The 15752-nt window shown below is 44.5% G+C and overlaps 1 protein-coding gene across 5 annotated transcripts in view; it reads right to left on the minus strand.

The window, feature by feature from the left end:
• Window positions 1-15752, minus strand: part of DOCK5 (dedicator of cytokinesis 5) — a 220094-nt gene that overhangs the window by 83317 nt on the left and 121025 nt on the right. For all 5 annotated transcript variants that reach the window (XM_047855615.1, XM_047855618.1, XM_047855616.1 and 2 more), the window contains exons 14-18: window positions 12179-12303; window positions 10520-10618; window positions 8665-8737; window positions 5668-5771; window positions 4235-4418 (exon numbers count right to left, since the gene is read on the minus strand). In XM_047855615.1, the coding sequence (XP_047711571.1) occupies window positions 4235-4418; window positions 5668-5771; window positions 8665-8737; window positions 10520-10618; window positions 12179-12303 (585 nt within the window). The remainder of the gene's footprint in view (window positions 1-4234; window positions 4419-5667; window positions 5772-8664; window positions 8738-10519; window positions 10619-12178; window positions 12304-15752) is intronic.

The raw sequence follows: 15752 nt of genomic DNA on the forward strand, positions 1-15752 counted from the left end.
TTCTGAGCAGTAAACAGGATAATAATAGCAACACTGATGTCTTCATGTGCTAGTGTGTTGGAGGGTAAAAGAAATAACCAGGAATCGCCCAGCCCAGGGACCCACCTGCAGGGACTTGAACTCCCCTCTCCCTTTTTTGGAGACACAAATCTACGGTCACCCTCCATAAGGACCCGGCAACAAATGATCCCATATAAATCGAGCCTGATCTGGTTTTGAAAAAACGAATACATGAAGAGTTTAAAAGCTCTGTTTGTAACAAAGGCCAGTGGCTTTTAACCTTTTGAGTCTGAACAGTCCTCATAAGGCTAAGGAGAAATGCCCTTGGTCATGGTCTCTGTGTGAAAGAACACTACCCTCTTTATCAGTAAATGCCCTCTTAGAGTTGATGGTTTCGTACTGTTTTACAGCTTTTTCTTTCTCGAATTCATTGAATTGGTTATGATTTCCATCAAATTAGAAGAAGGCAAATACATGAGCAGCCCACGATCCTTATTATTTGTCCCTTGGAATACCCCGTTTCCTCTGACGCTCAGGACGTCCTGCTGTCCTCTTAACTTCTCCCACATCTGTCCTCTCCCTCCATGGTCACGATGACAGCACATCACTCCTCCCTGGTTCTGATGAATTTGCCTCTTTAAACCTTCTTTGGGATGGGATTTTATATAAGACTTTAGGTTTTGGGGTTTGGTTTTTTTTTCAGTATAAGATGGGGTTTTTTTTTTGAGACCTAAACTCTAAGAATGGGGAAGACAACAAAACAGAGGGCAATTCCATTTGATGGAACTTTCTCGGCTGACGGAGAATCTGTGTATCTGCCGCCCCACACAAAAGCCCCCAGCAGCACGAATCCAACAGGACATCAGAAAGGGGACTGGCGGAAACCGAGGAACTGAATTCATACCTTCCTCTGACACTAACTGAACTTCACAAGCTCCGCATGTCTTGCGGCCGCCACAGTGGGACAGCACGGGTTTAGAACATCTACAAGATAAGCAGCGTAGGTATCAGCAGATCAAGTGTTTGAGTACGGCTGTCAGTGAGCTTCTATATTTTTTGACTGGAGATAATGAGCAATTGAACAATCCGGTTATCTCTGATGGAAATTCCCTTTGCTATTTGTTCGAAGTTAATTTTACCTACTTTTATCCCTTGCTTTATTTGAAGTCTAATCTCTGGAGGGCATCATCTACTAGGTAAATGCTATCTCTCTTGATTACCCCTGAATAGTCCTAAAAGTGCATTAATGCCTCGTGTCTGCTACCATACTTTCAACAAGTAACATTTTAACATGTCATAGTTAAAAAGTTTGGAAAGTGACAGAAAGAATACAGAAAATAAGAACCGTCCCAAGTGTCTAGTGGGTTAGACACTTATCTTGCTTTTACTGACTTTAATTTACTTCATTCTTTGAAATATATACTAGTCTCACTCCCATGTTTTTAAATATAATTTATTGTCAAATTGGCTAACAGTGTGTAAAGTATGGTTTTGGGGGTAGATTCCTGTGGTTCATCGCTTACCCCATTTAAGTGTATTTATTTATTTTGAGAGAGAGAGAGAGAGAGAGAGAAAGAGACAGAGAGAGTGAGCAGGAGAGGGGCAGAGAGGGAGACAGAGAATCTCCAGCAGGCTCTGTGCTGTCAGAGCAGACCCCGACACGGAGCTTGGACCCATGAACTGTTAGATCATGACCTGAGCCGAGATCGAGAGTCAGGCGCTTGACCGACTGAGCCACCCGGGCACCCCAGTCTTGCTCCCATTGTAAAGATGAGGAAACCAAGTCACAAAGAGATCACGTGACTTGCCTGAGCTGAAACAGCTAGTGTCAGAGCTGGGACTTGCATCCAGGCAACTGGCCCCAAATAGTCAACGTGGATCTGAACAAAACTAGGATTATACCCCTCATGCTGTTAAAATTTTCCCACGCCTTTGATTACATTTGGAAATACACTTGGCGGCTGCCCATATTTTATTTAATTACATGATAATGCCCCCATTTACTAGACACGTGGATTGTTTCCACCTTTCCCCTCTTAGGAATATCAGGAAGACATCTTCACACGTGAATCTTTGTGCATATCTTTCATTGTATCTTTAGGTTTAATTTCTAGGGGTGAGACAGTTGGGTCAAAGAGTCTGAACACATTTCCGATCTTTGATCCACCTTCTAAATCATCTTCCATAACTGCTGTACCATTTTGACCTTGTTCCAGCCGTTGATTGCATTTACTTTTTTCCCTAAGAAGGATCGTGCCACTGATGTAATACTGTCCTATCTTCTCTGAAGCTAGGAATGTTTTCTGGCTTGCCTGCTGTTTCTTTTTCTCAATAAAAAGACTTTGTTTTTCCGAGCGGTTTTAGGGTCACTGAAAAATTAAGTACAAACTACAGACAGTTCCCCCATCCCCTTTCAGTGCTCCCCCGACTTCCCCTACTAGCATCCTGTATTTTAAAAAAAATTTTTTTTTAACGTTTATTTATTTTTGAGACAGAGAGAGACAGAGCATGAACGGGGGAGGGTCAGAGAGAGAGAGGGAGACACAGAATCTGAAACAGGCTCCAGGCTCTGAGCTGTCAGCACAGAGCCTGACGCAGGGCTTGAACCCACAAACTGTGAGATCATGACCTGAGCTGAAGTTGGACACTTAATCGACTGAGCCACCCAGGCGCCCCTAGCATCCTGTATTATTGTGGTATGCTCGGTATAATTAATGACCCCATATGAATACAGTATATTCACTAAAGCCCACAGTTAACATTTAGGGTTTACTCTGTGTAGTACCTTCTGTGGGTTTTGACAGGCATCTACGTAGCCATCACGGTATCATATACCCTGGTTTCACCGCCCCAAAAACCCCCTGTGCTCTGCCTGTTCCTCCCTCCTTCTCTCCTCGGAGCCTTTGCCACCGTGAAGCTTTTCACTGTCTCTGCAGTTCTGCCTTTTTTCTGGCTTAATTCTTGGTGAGTGTGTTTTCACTTTCCCATATGTCCCGGCTCTGCACTTCACTCTGTTGAGTCTGGCCACTCGTCCAAGTTGAAATCCTATCTATATTCTCTAGCCAACCACGCTTCATCAAAACAAACAATACTGACCCTCTCTTTCTAAGGACCGGCCAACATCTGATCCCTGAGTGTACCTTATGTCTAAACTGTTTTGTCTACCCCTGAGCACTTCTGTAAGGCAGAGCCCTGGCCGTGTTCCTCTCCCAAATCTTCTAAGAGGCCAAAGGGACTAATCCTCTATACGTCACAGGGGCTATAGGATTTCTACGGCACGTTTCCGGAGTTCCTAATTCTCGCCTAACTCTGCTCAGCAGAACTCCTTACACATAACCTAAGTTAAGTGAATGAGAAATGCCATCATACACAGAGGAGAAGTTAAAACTGATACCAGAGGTTTCAAGAAGGAACAAAGTGAATCTGACCTATTCGGCCGACTTAATGAAAAGTCCCTCACTGCTTGGGAAAAAAAGTGGGAAAGAGGAGGCTCTATGGGGGGAGGTGGGGTGGGTGGCAGATGGAATTCTGACAGGAAACCCTCCCTGCCCTTGGCCATACCTGTTTGGGTAGGAGACTGGTTCTTCTTCTCTGCCAGTATCCTCACCCCCTTATTACCAACATTTGTTGTTTCATCCAATATATAGAGTACCTTAGTAGAGTTCTTTGCTGCCTTGAAGGAAGGAAAAGTAAGACTTCTACAATTTTTCAGCCTCTGTTGATGAATACACTTAGGGGTTTTATGATATTCAAAACTACCAAGGGGCACCTGGGTGGCTCGGTCGGTTGAGCGTCCGAATTCGGCTCAAGTCATGAATGATCTCACGGTCTGCGGGTTCGAGCGCTGCATCGGGCTCTGTGCTGACAGCTCAGAGCCTGGAGCCTGCTTCCAATCCTGTGTCTCCCTCGCTCTCTGCCCCTCCCCCACTCTCACTTTGTCTCACTCTGTCTCTCAAAAATAAATAAATGTAAAAAAACAAAACAAAACAAAACCGTACCAAGATACTTTTCATCCTATTTGAAAGATAGGCAAGATAACCTCAGAAAGAGCATTAGCTATTTGACCAGTAGTACCCACAACGCCAAGTGAAGAACAAAGAGAGGAATCCAAAGCACCTGGCACTCCGCCTCAGAAGACGCAGCCCCATGTGGTTTAGCCCCCTGGGTCTAACAAAGAGCCCAGGGCGGCCAAACAGACAAGTCACTGTGGTGTCACTATGGTAACCGCACCTACCGTTCTGGGTGAGCTTTGTGGAGCAAATGAGGGTGGCAATCTGAAAGCTGTCTTTTGTGCTATCCTTGGTTGGGGCAAAGTTGGCCAGGGTTTTGGATGCTTGGAGCTCTTTTTCTTCCATCTCTACCTTGGTTCCAGGCAGGGTCAGGTAGAGTTTAGCATCTTCCATTTTCTTGTTGTCACCCTGAAAAGGAAGCGTGATAGGAACACCAAATGTTGGGCAAAATCTCGTAGATGCGAATAAAAATAGTTTCTACCATGAGCATGATGCATTTCCAGGGTGCGGAACAAGGCTTTCTCGAATTATACGTACATTCCCTCCAACTCTAAGACAACTGTGATATTCTTCCAGGGTTTGAGCCCAGAAATAATTTCAACGCTGAATAAAAATGGAGTGAGTTGTGAACTACAAACTGAGAACATCCTAGGTCTCTGCTATAAATAAATATTAAAGAATGAGGTTGGATTTCATTTTCTTGAACCTGTAAATGGTCACAATTCTACCTCACTGGGTTGATGGGTTGACTGGATTCACTGGGAAGAAATAGTTTGCCATGCCTTCCAAAACCATCTGTGAACTAAGGAGCTCTTTAAAAGAAAAAAACAAAACAAACCGAAACGAAACAAAACAAAACAAAACAAAACAACCAGGCAGGGGCGCCTGGGTGGCTTAGTCAGTTAAGCATCCCATTCTTGATTTCTGCTCAGGTCATGATCTCACGGTTTGTGAGTTCAAGTCCCACTGGCAGTGCAGAGCCTGCTTGGGATTTTCTCCCCCTCCCTCTCTCTCTGCTCCTCCCCTACTCTCTCTCTCTCTCTCTCTCTCTCTCTCAAAAATAAATAAGTAAACTTAAAAAAACAAACAACCCAGGCAGATGCATCTCCAAGAAGCTACCAACTCTGTGATATTGTTAGATAAATGAGACCTTCCCACATCTACTTTCGAGTGTAAAATCTCAGTAGAAGGGATAATTCTGTAGCAGTTGAAGAATGAGGACCACGCTGCTGGGGAAGGAAGCAAGGTCCCCTCGCAGAGAAATGGTGCTTGGCTCTCGGTGATATGGAAACCACATCCTCCCATGCCCACCATACTCTAACCAAAGCCCAACAGTGCAACTGTTCCACACAGGACGATGCAGGGGAGAGGCGGGAGGCAGCCCTCAACTGTTCACGGCCACAGAACACCATCTGCAGGACAGGGAGAGGTGTCCTCTAGAGGACTTACAATAATACAATCCACTCCTTCCAGAAAGGGGATGGGAGAGACCACGCAGCTGGAGTGACCAGAGTCCTCTGGTTTTTCTAGACTTGAAGGGACAAGCACTTCTCCCTCTAGAGAAGTTTCCGATGTTTATGTGCATAATTCTGAACCAACTTCAGAGGGGGTGAATACTTCCTAAGTAGTTTTCTGAGCCTGGTTCTATTAGCCCCACCTTATAAACCACCAGATCGTGCCTCCCATCCTGCAGCGTGGTGCCATCCGGGTTCATCAGTTTCACGAAGGCCACCCCAAAGGCTCGCTCTGATTTATCTCTGGCTAAAAAGACAAAAATAAACATGTCTGAGCAGTCCAGCAAGATACCAGGAAGTGATGTCTGTGATGGATGGTTTCACATTTTGCTCCAGGGGGGTGATATTCAATCATGCTATAATCGACACTGCTCAGCAAGCTACAATAAGTCACAGGTACTGTGCGTGGCACAGGCTCCTCAAAGGAAATATTCCCCAAAGTGAAAGATTCTGGTACCTCCACGTAAGTTTTTTTTTTTTTTCCCTACATTTGCAAATGAATGAGACCAGCAACTAGCCACTCGTCTAAATCAGAAACGTGGATGTCGACATTGAGTCCACCCCGGTGTCAGCTCCCAGTTCTGAATACCTCTGAAACCTGCACCTTCTCTCTCCATCCCTTCTGTTCCCACCCTGGTTCTGTTCAACTCTTCCCTAGATTTCTTTCTTTTTTAATGTTTATTTATTTGAGAGAGAGAGAGAGAGAGAGAGAGCGAGCGAGCGAGCACGAGTTAGGGAGGGGCAGAGAAAGAGGAACACACAGAATCTGAAGCAGGCTCCGGGCTCCAAGCCATCAGCACAGAGCCCGATGCGGGGCCCGAACCCACAAGCTGGGAGATCATGACCTGAGCCGAAGTCAGGTGTTCAACCAACTGAGCTACCCAGGCACCGCAACTCTTCCCTATATATTTCTAGAGGATCTTTCCAAGCAGTCCTTTTCCACTCAACACCTTATCTACCCTGCTGTCAGAGAGACTCCCTGCTCCAAAACACCTTCATGAGATATCTCACTTCTGTTGCTTTAAGACAGACTCAGTGAAGTATTAATCACACTCCAAGGTTTTATGATGCCACCTCTTACTTCTAAGATACTAATCCAGGTGCCAGGAGGGTCCAGTCTCCCCAAGAAAGCAGAGCACCTCCCTCCAGATCTTTAGGTGCTGGCCTCTGAGCTCACGGTGCCCCCTAGTTAGGTGCCGATGGCTGGGGCAACCTTTGGCCTGTTCTCATCAAGGGCACAACTCTGAGGTGTGCTGGGGCTATGTGCCCCTAGATTGAGTGAGCCGTAATCCACTATATGACTACATTTGCAATTTGTTTATCCATTCTCCTGGTGGTAGGTAGCCATGAGGCAAATTTACAACATTCCCAGTTTGGGGAGATTATGAATAAAGTTGTTATAAACATGTATCAAACCACAAAAACCTTTTAATGGCACTTCCGTAATATGGGTCAACATAACTTTCAACCTGCACGATGTGGCTCCAGCCGGCTTGAATTCGGGTTGCTGAGGTGTCTGTTAAGCTGAGCTCTCTCACTTCCTAGCCCTGTGATCCTGGGCAAGTGTCTAATTTCTCTGTACTCACCTTCTTTTCTGTATACAGGTGGATAAAAGCAGTATGTATCTTATCAGTTTACTGGGGACACTAAACAGTATGCAAATAGATTCATTTAGTGTCTTGTATAAACTAAGGGCTCGATAAATCCTAGCTCAGTATTATATAGAACTGTATGAAATTGCTGATACTTGACTATTTGACACTGACCTACAAAAAAATAGCAACTTCATGGGGTTCGACCCAATATTATGACTGCTCCCACTGTTCTGACTTCAGCCTGCTGCGTTCACTTTGTGGGTTTCAAACACATTTCTCCATCGTCACTCTTGAGTGGGCTGACTTCGATTCCTACACCTTCAAGCCTCGGCGAGGAGGTAGCAATCTTACGCACAAATCCCAGACGGCGTTGGATACCATGCTACGTGCTCCCTCACAACTCTTTGCTAGGGGAGCATCTACCACAAAGTTCTGACCTTAATCGTCTGTTTTATTGTTCATCGTCCTACCCAGGCCAACAGAGACTTCAGAGCACTACCCATGACCTATCATGGATGCAGGGCCTGGCCTGCAGCCTGGTTTGTGGAGGGTGTTCAGGAAATTCAGTCTGGAATGAAGAATTGCATGTTTATGTGGTGCGGAATGAGAATAAGACATTTCCAGAAATTTTATGATCAGTCTGAAAATAATCAATTTTGTTCTCTGTTTACACTTTCGAGCAGTCATTTCATGAGCTATGATCTAAAGCTTGAAACAGTTTTTCCATGAAAAGAGTTTATCTGGGGGGACAACAGATCAACAGGTTTCCTTGCTGCGGGACTTCTCAGCAATAAGGCAACATACACTGTGAACGTCTAAGGCAGAGATAGAATATACAGCATTTCCTGTTCCCATTTGACTGGGAAACCCTTTTTGCCATAGAGCATCTATCAGCATGATACAGAACCTCAGTGTTCACAGAACACATTTTGGGGGCCTTCTTATATAGAACAATAAACACAGATCTTGGAAGCCCAGAAAAGTCCATTTTTCTGATTTCCTTAGCACAAGTGAATCCTGACTGAAGTAATGATGCTAAGTATCTAGTTTCCAAGGACTTCGCTCACCAGAACCACAAAAGTGTTGTCAAGCAATAGTAAATATACGTACACGTATACGTATACATATATATATGTAAATATACATATACGTATACGTATATCTACTATTGTAAATAGATATACGTATACGTATACATATATATATGTAAATATACGTATACGTATATATATATAAATATACGTATACGTATATCTACTATTGTAAATTGTATATTGTAAATAGTAAATATACGTATACGTATATATATGTAAATATACGTATACGTATATCTACTATTGTAAATTGTATATTGTAAATAGTAAATATACGTATACATATTGTAAATAGTAAATATACGTATACGTATATATGTGTAAATATATGTATATGTATACATATATTTCAACAGAAATACATTTTAGACATACACACACACACACACACACACACGTATACTATATGTATATTTCAACAGAAACACATTTTAGAGCTTCTGATACTTACATTCCTGAGATGATCTGTGTCGGAAGGTAAATCTTATATGGCAGCGAGTAACCTCTTCTATAGCAATGGATACCTGCATAATAATAAAAAAAACTTCCAGTTTACATGTACATAATGTGTTGCACTCATGGGTCATTTTTAAAAATCACGCTTATTTTTAGTGTCTGATTGCAGCACTAATTCCTATAGAGTAAGATTTAGAGGAAGCTTCCGTTCAACACAGATTTAGTTATATTCAAAACTTAGAAAAATTTCAAGAGAAACCATCTTCGCTGCCTATTGTGGGTTCTGAGAATGGGGATATTACAAGTTTCTTGAAATTTCTCAAGTATGAAAGAGGAAATACTTCAGAGGAAAAAGATCAGCACTTGGGGTCTATACAGGAACTTCCAGCCTGCAAGGTGTATACTGATATGGTAATAATTAGGGCCTGTAACAGAAGGAAAAGGTAAAATGCTGGGGACAAGGAGTCTTTTGCTGTTTACATATATAGAGGGGACAGGGGAAAAGAGAAGTACACGGCCATAAAAAGAGCAGAGAATTTATGGCAAATAGTTAAATAAATTATGGCATGATTATATAATGGAACGTTACGTAAGTATCTCGAAATCCATTTCTAAAGAACTTTCAATGCCTCGAGATAAGTAGTTGTTTTTTTTTTTAAAGTTTATTTATTTTGAGAGAGAGAGCAAGCACGCAAGTGGGGGAGGGGTGGAGAGAGGAGAGAATCTCAATCTCAGTGTGGAGCCCAGGGCAGGGCTCGAACCCACGAACCATGAGATCATGACCTGAGCCGAAACCAAGAGTCAGACGTTTAACCTACTCAGCCACCCGGGTGCCCCTTGAGATAAGTAGTTTTAAAAAGCACAGTATAGGGGCGCCTGGGTGGCTCAGTCAGTTGAGTGTCCGACTTCAGCTCAGGTCATGATCTCGTGGCTTGTGGGTTTGAGCCCCACGTCGGGCTCTGTGCTGACAGCTCAGAGCCTGGAGCCTGCTTTTCTGATTCTGTGTCTCCCTCTCTCTCTGCCCCTTCCCCCATTCATGCTCTGTCCCTCCCTCCCTCCCTCTCTCTCTTTCTCTCCCCCTCTCTCTTAAATAAATAAACATTAAAAAAAATTTTTTTAAATGAAAAGCACACGATAAACCTGTTATAAACACCACAACCCCAAACAAATGAATTATATAAAACTGTGGAAAATGGTTACTTCTGAATTGAGATGTTAGTGCAGTTTTTTTTCCTTTTGAGTTTTCTATGGAGACCTCATAAGACTTTGACAATCCGAAAGACCTGACGGAGCCTGGGATTCAAAAGAAGTGGGCTCCAATTTAGGTTTGGACACTAAGCAGTTACAGGATCTTGGAAAGTCACCTGGCATTTTTGAGTCTAATCAGAAAGGGTGTTGCAACACTGCTTGTTTCAGCCAGAGGGCTATTAGGCGACGCACAGGAGATGACTTATCTGAAAAGCACTTGGGAATTTGTAATACACATATTTAAATTGAGAAGAGGCCCAGAAAACTTGGTTAGAGGCCAAGAAGAAAAAAGATGTTAGGCAACGGCTTACAGAGAGTGAAAATTTCCATTTGGTTTTGGACCATCTTGGCAGCCTGTTACATCGTTACAACTACAAGCTTCCTCAGTCAAATTCCTACCCATTTATCAGTAAGAATGTTACTTAAGAATCCGGGGTTAGAGATACTGTGGTACAGAATGGCATCGATTCATTTCTCATAGGACACCGCAGGCAACCTATCTAAAACTTTAGGATACAGAAGACCTGACTTGTGGGTAAAAAGAAGAAAGGAACCTAAAGAAGGTCTCATGTATGCTAGAGATGACAAATGGCGTGTCTCACCTTGACAGTCTCATACCAAGAGGGCTGCTTGACTTGGTAATAGACCACTGATTTGTACTCTGAAATGCCTTCATATCCGGCACCAGGATGAATGGCTTTCTTTGGATGGAACGAAAAAAATGAAAAGGGGAGAATGTTTTCATTTTAATTCCGACAGAGTTAACATGGTGTTCTATTAGTTTCAGGTGCACAACACAGTGATTCAACACTTCTACACAATACTCAGTGCGCATGATACGTCTACTCTTAATCCCCATCACCTACGTCATCCATCCCCCACCCATATCCCTTCCGGTTTGTTCTCTATGGTTAAGAAGGTGTTTCTTGGTTTGTCACTCTCCTTTTTTCCCCCTTGGCTCGTTTGTTTTGTTTCCTAAATTCCACACATGAGTGAAATCATATGGTATTTGTCTTTCTCTGACTGACTTATTTTGCTTAGCATAATACTCTCTGGCTCCATCCATGTGGCTGCAAATGGCCAAGATCTCATTCTTTTTAATGGCTGAATGATACTCCATCGTATATATACGCCGTATCTTCTTCATCCATTCGTCAGTCAGTGGACACTTGGGCCGTTTCTTTAATTTGGCTACTGTAAATAATGCTGCCATAAACACAGGGGTGCACACATCCCTTTGGATCCATGTTTTTGTATTTTGGGGGTAAATACTAAAGGGGGATAATTTTATCTAGGAAACGAACCATGAGTGAGCCCTCTATCCTCCATGTGGCCAGCACACGCCTTATGTAGGCACATAGCAGCCGATGACATCTGGGGGCTGAAGGCTAGGGTAAGAATGACTTTCTACCACTTTCTTTGAGGGTCTAGGTATATAACTGTGGTCGTCACTAAGGGACCCAACACCATCCTAACACCGCTCTTTGCTGCAACGTTTATTGCCTTCTCCTCTGTAGCCATACCTTCTCCTTCCCTCCGCTCCCCTCGCAGGGAGCGGAGGCGCAGCGAGAGTGACTAAGAGCTACGGCATGGGTGCAGACACGCCAGTGTGTGAGGGCCTGTCTACGCTCTGCTTTAAGGACCTGCTGCCCAGGTACAGCGTGTTCACTGAAACTCAGGGCTCTGTCTCCTAGTAATGAGCCACTCGGTTCAGTAGGGGCAGGCCTCAAAGAGGGCACTTTCTGAGCTGGTTAGCAAAGCTGTGAAGTGAGCAGTCAGGAGAAGCCGTGGACCTTTAGTCATGGGGCTCAAGGGCCCCATCAACAGCACACATAAGTCATCCCTGTACCAGGGTCCACCGCACTGTTAGCCCCTCTAACACAGTACTCTCTACTCCACAGAGGAATGTGCCCTTCAGAGCCTTCTGGGCCTTCGCTCAAGCCCCACAGGGACCTACCAGGCTTGAAAGTGGCCGTATACCTTGGCAACGATATAGAACTTCTGGAGCAAGAGCATACACCCGAAACCATTAGGGGCTTGAGGCACTTCTTAGAACAGGAGAAACAATGAAAAGAAGAGTCTACGTGGGTTTATCAGTAAAGTCGGCCATTGCTAATCACAAATTTAACAGGTTTCCTATTTTTTCCTTATGAAAAGCCCAACGCACGTTCCTGTGGAGAACAAGCCACGTCAGGTCAAAGCCCGCCGTGGTTGGAAAGAAGTGTGTGATGGGAGCAGGATTTCGGGACAGTCCCCCATACCTCTAAGAGTTTGCCCGCCTCGTCGTACACAGACATGGTCACCTCCACGTTCTTCGGTGTCTTCTTTTTCCCTTTGTCAAACTCGCCGTGGATCAGGGTGACATAAATATCATTCCGTACGTCGCCTGCAACGGCACGACCCATCCTGTGAGCGGTGCTGACAGAAGTCACTTGTAACTTTCAGGATGTAAGGAGATATAGAATACAAACAAACGACGAAGCTTTCTGCCTTTACAGAGAGCCATGCATATCGCAGAAGTTTTTACGTGTATTGCCCTATTCAGCTTCCCTCATCCCACCTTTCCATACCTACCAAAGTGGCTTTGAAATGCCGTGTTTGAAAATGAACTCTTTTTGGGGGGGCTAAATGGGTGAGGGGCATCAAGGAGGGCACGGGTTGGGATGAGCACTGGGTGTTGTATGTAAGGGATGCATCACTAAATTCTACTCCTGAAACCATTATTACACTATGTTAACTGATGTGGATTTAAATTTTTTTTAATTAATTAATTAAAAATTCTTTTTTTTTAATTCATTTTCTTTTAATGAACTCTTTTTAATGGCCCTCCTTTGTTCTCTTTCTTAACCACTGCTGTCTAGTAATAAGTACACAACGTATTTTGAGGTTACGGCGGGGTAGTTTTTTCAATAATGCCTTGAAGTTTGTTGTTTTAACACATCTGATCATAAGGAAGGCTAGTACTTATTGGCTGCTCACTATGTCCCTGGGCACTGTTCAGAGTGTCTTCTAGGCAATCATCTATTTAATCCATATAATGCTCTTTTTTTTTTTTTTTTTTTTTTTTTTTAATTTTTTTTTCAACGTTTATTTATTTTTGGGACAGAGAGAGACAGAGCATGAACAGGGGAGGGGCAGAGAGAGAGGGAGACACAGAATCGGAAACAGGCTCCAGGCTCTGAGCCATCAGCCCAGAGCCCGACGTGGGGCTCGAACTCACGGACCGCGAGATCGTGACCTGGCTGAAGTCGGACGCTTAACCGACTGCGCCACCCAGGCGCCCTCCATATAATGCTCTTGATGAGATAGACACTATTCCTAAAAGCCTGTAGAATACGCTCATTTAAATCATTAGTTAGTAAGTGTCATTATTTTTAAGTGTCATTATTCAATAAGTGTCACTATTTTTCCACTATCAGGAAAATTTCTGCTTGGCGTCTTCTTGGTTACCCAGCACAACATTTTAAAAAATTAGTTAATTAGCAAGTGAAGAGCCCCCACAGCGAAAACAAATTAAATATTCTTGAGATGCTTGAACAAAACCGAGAATGAACAAAACGTAGAAGGAAAGGTGTAGCAAGTTTCTGACTGGGAAGACCAGGTGTTGTTCAATTAGTCTAAAATCTATACTAATATTAAACTGCCTTCCAGTATAAAAAAAAATGAAACCTTCCAGCCCTAGAAGAAAATGGGGGGTGCACATTTGGAGCGCTTTTCATTTTCATCTCTTACCTGCTTAGAAGAAAGGAAGGTATTGCCCACAGTTGGTTAAGGTGAAGGAATGGGGGCTAATTCATCCTTCACACTTTGAAATCCTCATGGTGCACACCGTGTCGGTAGAGAAACTGACAATTTGTGTTAAAAGCCTTAACTGACAAAGCAAGCTCACTGGTAATATTTATCCCAAAGTATTGAGAATGTGAGCAAACAAATCTTATAAGTCTGTAAGGATCTTCACGGTGGTGCTGTTTCCAAAAGTGAAAACCTGGAAAATCCTCAATTTCCAACAATCGACAGCTGGCTGAATAAATTACGGTATCATCGGATGAGATGCTATTCATTTATTCATTTGAAAAACCGACCGGGCACCTGCTCCGTGGCAAGCGCTGTGCTAAGCGTTTGGGAGACGGTGGTGAGCCATGAGCCAGCCTCGCTCTCACACAGCCTCCAGTCTAGTGGGGGAGAGAAGCATGATCAGATAACCACATGATGAAATGGATCACTACAGAGGAAAGAAAAGGCCAGGCTCTGTGAAGGTATAACACTAAGTCCCAACTGTGTCTGGAAGGTGTGGAAATCTTTCCTCTGAACGGATGTTGGAGGGAGGAGAGTAAAAGGGAAGTGCAAGTAACATGTGCAAAGGTCCGGAGGCAGTGGACATATGATTGTTATCCAAACATATGGTGGCCCAGGGAACTGATGGCAGTAGCTACAACTAAGGAAGTGGCAATGGAGACAGGGAGAAGCGGGTGGATTGGAGAGGTCTTTCAAAGGTAAGACTGGAAAGTCTTGGCCACTAATTTTGCGTGAGGCATAAAGGAAAGGGGAGGTTCAAGAGAGAGTCTCAGGCTTCTCGTTGGCGCAACTGGGTGGATGAGGCTGCCAATTTCTTGGATAAAACACAACAGAAGAGCCAGTCTACATGCAAACGATTGCAAGTCCCAAGTGGGGACTGTGAGGAAGAACTAGCCAGTTAAAGAGAGGAGAGTGATCCAGCCGGGTAGGAGCCATAGAAGGAAAAGATACCTGTCACGGACTGAACTGCTCCCCCTCAACTCATATGCCGAAGCCCTCGCCTCTAGCACCTCCGAATGTGACTGTATTTGGAGTCAGCCCCTTAAAGAGGTGATTAAGGTAAAAAGAGGTCACATGGTGGGCACTAATCCAACAGGACCTGTGTCCTGATGAGATCAGCACACAACACAGAGCCCCCAGGGGCGACCATGTGGGGACACAGCGAGAAGACGGTCATCTCCAAGCCAAGCAGGGAGGCCTCAGGGTTGAAACCAACCCTGCTGACCCCTTGATCTCGGACGTGCAGCCTCCAGAGCTGTGAGACAGTACATGTCTGAGGCTTTTGCCACCCAGCCTGTGGTACTTCATTGCGGCAGCCCAAGCAAACTAATCCGGGACATAAGGACCAAATACTGAGGAGCTCTTAACATTGAAAGGCAAAACAGAAGATGACAAGGCAGCAAAGGGGAGTGGAGAAAAAGAGGAGAGTGCGGGTCTCTGACGAGAAGGGTGGAACATTTCAACAGGGAGCGGCAGACAATGTCACATGCCGCTAAGAACACCAGAGACAATCAGTAGGCTAAAAACATATCCACTGGGTTTAGGAACACTGCAATCTTTGGTGACTCTAATGACAGCCACTCTGGACAGGATGGGGGAGGGGGGGCGGGGAAGGGTGACCGGCAGATGCAGAACTAGAGATAGAGAGTACGCAACCGCTTCCAAGAACCTGGCTGGGAAGAGGAGGGCAGAGAGGGGCGCCATAGCTGGAGGGGAGAGTCGGGTTGTCCAAACGGAGATGAGGAGACGCAAGGTGGGGGACTTGGGTCTAGACCTCTGTTTCTCAACCCTGGCCGGTCACCAGGATCACCTGGGGAGCCCAGGCCTTACAAACTGAATCAGAGTCTGGAAAATGCTGGGAACCTGTAGCAGGTGATCCTGACGAGCTTGATCCAAAGACCAGCGTCTGGTGGCCATTATCCTGGATGATTTTTCGAAGTCTATTATAGCCCTGGCAGTCAGGAACCAATCCCACTGGTTAGAAAGAGGAGACAAGTGGGGCGCCTGGGTGGCTCAGTCGGTTGAGCATCCGACGTCGGC

Source organism: Prionailurus viverrinus, chromosome B1, assembly GCF_022837055.1.
Source record: "Prionailurus viverrinus isolate Anna chromosome B1, UM_Priviv_1.0, whole genome shotgun sequence".
Lineage (NCBI taxonomy): Eukaryota > Metazoa > Chordata > Mammalia > Carnivora > Felidae > Prionailurus > Prionailurus viverrinus.